The following is a 6,057-nucleotide window of genomic DNA, read 5'->3' on the forward strand; positions in this document are numbered from 1 at the left end:
AATCTGAAGTTATTATCTTTGGACCTAAAGAGGAGCGGACTAGAGTCAATGCACAGCTTCAGTTATTACAACTGAAAACCAGCGATCAGCCCGAAACCTGGGAGTAGTGATGGACTCTGACCTGAACCTTCAGAGCCACATTAAGACAGTCACAAAGTCGGCCTTCTATCACCTGAAGAACATTTCCAGGATTAGAGGACTGATGTCTCAGTACGATCTAGAGAAACTCATCCATGCATTTATCTTCAGCCGGATTGATTACTGCAACAGCGTCTTCACAGGTCTGACTAACAAATCAATCCTCTAGCTGCAGCTGATCCAGAACGCTGCTGCTCGCGTTCTCACTAAAACCAGGAAGATGGAGCACATAACACCAGTTTTAAAGTCCCTACACTGGCTCCCTCTAGCTCAAAGAATATACTTTAAAATACTGTTGTTAGGTTATAAATCACTGAACGGTTTAGCACCACAATACATTAAAGATCTGTTATTGCTGTACCAACCGTCTAGACCCCTCAGATCTTCTGGTTCTGGTTCTGCTCTGCATCCTCAGAACCAGAACCAAATTAGGAGAAGCAGCATTCAGCTTCTATGCACCACAGATTTGGAACAAACTTCCAGAAAACTGTAAAACAGCTGAAACACTGGGTGCCTTTAAATCTCAACTTAAAACCCACCTGTTTAGAGTTGCTTATGGCTAAATTAGGGTTGGAGTCCTTGTCAAACGGTGTTTTGACTAAAGTCCAAAGGGTTGGAGTCCCAGTTGACAGCGTCTCAACTAAAGTTCTACAGCTTTTTATTTTTCTTTCTCACTGTTTACGTTTTAATTATGTTTTTTTTTAAATCTCTTTCTCTTTCTCACTGTTTATTCTATGTCACATGCTGTTTTTATTTTAATTATGTGAAGCACTTTGAAATGCCTTGCTGCTGAAATGTGCTATGCAAATAAAATTTGATTGCTTGATTGATTGATTGATTGATTGATTGATTGATTGATTGATTGGCTACATGTCTGTCTTAGTTTGCAGATAAAAGCTACATTAGCTATGCTAATTTTGCTAGTTCAGAAGTAAATACTACTTCTGAACTAGTAGAACAGATAAATGTGTGGATGTGCCAAAAACATCCACACCCACCTTTGTGAATCTACCCAAAAAGGTGGGTAGATTCTTCAAAAGTTGTAATCGAGTAATAGTTGTAATGGTAACTCAATTTCAGAAGAAAAAGTAGTGAAGAGAATTGGTGGATGTAAACAGTGAAGACACAAAACAAGATTGAGGCTCACCTGCAAACTTCAATGGGATAGCCATAGGGCATTGGATCCATAGTTTCTTTGCCGAGCTCAAAGTGACTGACATTAAAGTAGGACAGCGTATGGTTGACAAATCCATGCAAGGAGCCATCAGGGCTGTACATATACTGGTAGACCATCCGAGGAATGAAGTCTGATGTGAAGGAGATGACAAATGCCTAGCAGAGGGGTGGAAGATCAAAATTGAGTCAGACCAAGGGAATTTAATGTAACACTGGCCTAAGCTATTTCAATTATCCACAGGCTATCAAATAAACTTCCATTCGATTCAATTCAGTTTTATTTATATCATCCCAATTCACAACAAATGCCTTGAGACATTTTACAGAAAATCATGTCTATTCATCATACATAGATTCCAATTTATTCTAGTTATCAAACAGTACAGTAAGCTCAATTAAAAAAAAAAGTGATTGAAAAAGTTTCAAACAAAACCCAGCAGGTTCATTGAGTCAGTGACTTGCAGCATTCACTCCTCCTGGACAAGGCTGTAGCAACAGCAGACAATCACTTGATTTGTGTTGTTGACTTTAGAGCAATTGCTCATGCATGTAGCGACAGTAAAGAAGAAAACCTCCATCAGCCATGACCAACTGAGAGTAATAAATAATAAAGTAGTAAAATAAATAAATGTAAAGTAAATGTTACTTGCAAGCCATGTAAACACACTGGAAACTAGAACTGAAGTTACTCAATAGGATGTATTTCATTCTGCAAATCATACAATGACCCTGAGTCACTCCAGCATCATCAGACAATAGCTTGTGACACACAACAGGATGCTGATGGAGTGACGGAAACTGGCCTCATCCTCTTCTGATTCTTTCTGTTTTGCCTTCTAACTTCTACGCCACAGTCTCACTTCTCTTCCTCTTTTTCTTTCTGGCTGTTGATCCTGTCCAAATCCTTGACCTTCCATCACCAGAAATGTAACATTAGTTGTTCTTCATGTATACTTGGCATTTGATGGTTTATGAGATGCACCTTCAATCTATTTCAGAAAACTGGATTGTCATTGGTTGATCTCATGCTTCACACATTTACCTCTGTTAGAGAAACTCAAAATTCACCAGTTCAGGACAGATTTAGAAAAACAAGTCTAAAAGAAATATCAAAATATATGACTAACATATTATGACAACTTGTAGTTGAGGTCAAGACTATTCAACAGAGACCCATACAATACATTTTGATCAACATGACAAAAGCAGCTGAAAGTGTAGGAAAAGGCAGAGAATACACACAGTAACTTAGATGATGTACAAAAGCATTTGCAAGTTGTTTTTCCTGCAGTTTCCTGCTCCTTTCAGAGCAGGAAACTGCTTCTTGGTGTGCACAAATGACAGTTTGATTTGGAGACTGAATAAGTAGTTTTGAGAATTTTAATTGTGTTCTGAGAAATGCACCAAAGAGATTGAGAAAACCAGTAATAAAGAACTGAATATTTAACTTTACTAATTTTTTAATGGCTGCATAAAAACAGTGATTTGAGAAATCTAGAGCAATAAACATTATTCAGAGTGGCGCGTGCATGTTCCTTGGACTGGTGGATGGATCGGCTAATCAGCAGGGGTTACATACTGCAGTTTGGAGGCAGGCCTGCGCCTTTCAAGGGGATCGTGGAGATGCTTCTACCACCTCCAGAGCAGAACTCCGCTCTCATGTCAGAGCTGCAGGAACTGGTTGCGAAAGGTGCTATTTCCACGGTTCCCCAGAGAGAAGAAAATGCAGAGTTTTTTCTGGTCCCCAAAAACAGGAGGAATGAGACCTCCTATTGGAAATTCTCGATCTGTCCCTGTTCAACAACTCGATTGTGGAGAGGTCATTCCACATGCTGACAATCAGACAGCTGGTGGAAAACGTTCACATCCATAGATTTTAAAGAGGCATACTTCCACGTCTCCATCATCCTGAAACAGCGGAAGTATCTGCCTTTCTCCTTTCAAGGGACCCAATATCAGTACAACCGTCTGCCATTCGGTTATTCTCTCACCCCGCGGACCTTTTCCAAATGTGTGGAAACAGCACTGCACATGGCAGGGATGAGAGGCATCTTCTATCTGGACGACCTGCTTTTACTGGCTCGGACCAGAGAGGAACACATCACATCTGCTGAGTCTGGGATTTTTCATTATCTGGGAAAATAGTTTGGCTATTTCGTCCCAGATGATCCTTTATCTGGGAACGGAGCTGAACTCAGTTATGATGAGAGCCCGATTAGCACAGCCAAGAATCGAGGCTCTGTCAGTGCAGCTCCGCTGTGTCAGGCCTTGCAGCGTAGTGACAGCTCTGTCAGTCACGCGGCTGCTGGGAATGCAGCAGGGTCGAGCTCAAATCATGACACCGGCAGCTACCGCGGCACTTCCGGTGGCAGGTTTCATTAGGTGTCACGGGTGCCACTGGCTTCGGCACTAGGTGTTGTTGAGAATTTGTTTTGGGTTTAATCAGAATTATTATTTGGGATATTATAATTTAATATATTTATTTAATAGATTTAGTTAGAATTTGATAGTATCTGGTTCAAAATGGACTATTTGTGAACCTTTAACAGAATGGACTACGTATCCCATGATGCTTTAGAACTACTAGAAGAAGAACTTGAAGTCAGACGAAGAAGAAGGAATTTTGTATGTTTTTTTCGCAGAAAGAGCTACGTTAACTGAGTTCCTACACTCTGTCGTAGATCATCGTGTATGATTCGTTCATCCTATTTATTCACTGAAGTTCATCTGAATGATTCAGACGACTCCTTTCATCTTTGAATTATTTGAATACACAACAGGTGTCACAGGTGCCATTGGCTTCGGCACTTTTGCAACAGCTGATTCTAGCTTCCACTAGAGCTGCCATTAGGTGTCCAGGATGTTTCAGAGCTGTCACAACTGCTGCCGCTGTTATGGAGGATGGCAATGCCAGTTTTTGTAATACGTGTTATCTATATTGCCTGTTTATACTTTTTTTTTTCAATGGTACTTGTATTGTTTAATTATCCATTTAACACCTTATTTTTGACGGAATTTAATTGATTTAATTTAATTTAATTGTCATGGAGAAATAATATTTTTCTTTGATTCTGGTGTAGTAAATTCACACGTTGACTAAACATGAATCTTACATGAGATTTCAAAAGATTTCAGGGAGGGGTTTTTATAATACACAAAGATTTTCGTTCTTGACTATGGAAAGCTTAAAATGTAGGTTATTGCTGTTTAAAGTATTTACTTTGTCAAAGTATTTTATTTGTCAATAAATATTGACAAATAAATTACTATGCATATACTTTGTGACATAAGCTTTAAAAAATGTTGAAACATATCTACCAAAGAAAATAATATGCAAACTGCACAATTTTCATTTAAAAAAGCATTTGCATCTTAAGTTTTGGAACCCAAAGTAATTTTTGTTTCCCAAAATATATAACACCTTTGTTCTTAATGCTGCTTAGGATTCACACATTGTCAAAGTTTTTGAGGTGTACATACCTTGTGTTTTGACTTACTTCAATGTAAAAAAATTTAAGGTGGTTTGACTTGAAAGTGAAAGTCATCCTGCTGCCTTGAAAATGCTATTGAAATGCATTTTGTTGTTCTGATTTTATTAAAATTTTCATGACAATGTCCAGAACCAGAAACAAACAAGAAGAAACCTTAATTTATGCAGCAAAATCTGGAATAAACTTCCCAATTAATGAAAAATAGCAGATATTAAATATATTCAATTATAACAAGTAATAACTAGAGGTGTGCAGATCGATCGGCCACCGATCATAATCGACCGATTTCCGTGAAAAAGTGTATGATTGGTGATCGCCGATCACGGTCTCTTGTTGCCGATCACACAAACCGATCACCTGCATCTCATTTCGCAGCCTGCCTGTGCAGCTGGTCTCCTCATTCCTTCATTCTGTGCAAACGCGCAGCAACAAATCCTAAGCGATGTCGTGTGGATTTATAACGCTCTGAGTGAATAGGGAAGTTTGCGTGTTGCAGCGGACAATTACCTCGGGGGTGAAGCACGTCAAAATGCACCCAAGTAAAAAAAAAGTATGCTTTAGTATACTAAATTTTGACATACTTTAGCATACTTTGATTGATGTACTTAAACTGTACTATTTTGGAACAACTAATTTTATACCTGGTATACTTTAGTAGTACTTAAGTTGTATAAAATTACAACTTTTAGTATACTTAGTATACTTCACCATACTTTTTTGGAACAACTTCAAGTTGTACTTGGTATACTTAAAGTATACTTTTAAATGTAGTATTCAACAGCTTCATTTTTATATTGAGTGTACTAATTCTGTCATAGAATTATATAAAAAAATATATTTTAAATATAATATATATTAAAAGTATATTTTTTACTACTAATATATAAGTAATGTATTTAAATTATACTTAATTTTTATTTTTGATTTACTGCTATTGCTAATAAAGTACAATTTTAATTACTCATAAGTCTTTACTTTGTACATTACATGCATAACTACACTACAGTACTTACATTGTTTTATGCTACAATTACATAGAAAGATTAATTACACAAGATGTTCAAGGTAATTCAAATATTTTGTTTTATTAATGACATTTTAAAATTGTCCAATTTTACTAAAAACTTTATGAACTTTACATAAATGATCAGTTTACACATCTAAAGTGAACACAATGAACATGAAAACTTAAGTGTGACAATAAAAAATGAAAGTGAGGATCAACGACAGAACATTCCCGTTCACTGCACCT

At 37.2% G+C, this 6,057-nt stretch overlaps 1 protein-coding gene across 2 annotated transcripts in view; it reads right to left on the reverse strand.

The window, feature by feature from the left end:
- The window catches only part of LOC103132334 (anoctamin-1-like), a 37,103-nt gene that overhangs the window by 3,578 nt on the left and 27,468 nt on the right, over nt 1-6,057 (reverse strand). For both annotated transcript variants that reach the window (XM_016667328.1, XM_007544120.2), the window contains one exon: nt 1,286-1,470. In XM_016667328.1, the coding sequence (XP_016522814.1) occupies nt 1,286-1,470 (185 nt within the window). The remainder of the gene's footprint in view (nt 1-1,285; nt 1,471-6,057) is intronic.

This window comes from Poecilia formosa, unplaced genomic scaffold (genome assembly GCF_000485575.1).
Source record: "Poecilia formosa unplaced genomic scaffold, Poecilia_formosa-5.1.2 Scaffold1001, whole genome shotgun sequence".
Taxonomy (NCBI): domain Eukaryota; kingdom Metazoa; phylum Chordata; class Actinopteri; order Cyprinodontiformes; family Poeciliidae; genus Poecilia; species Poecilia formosa.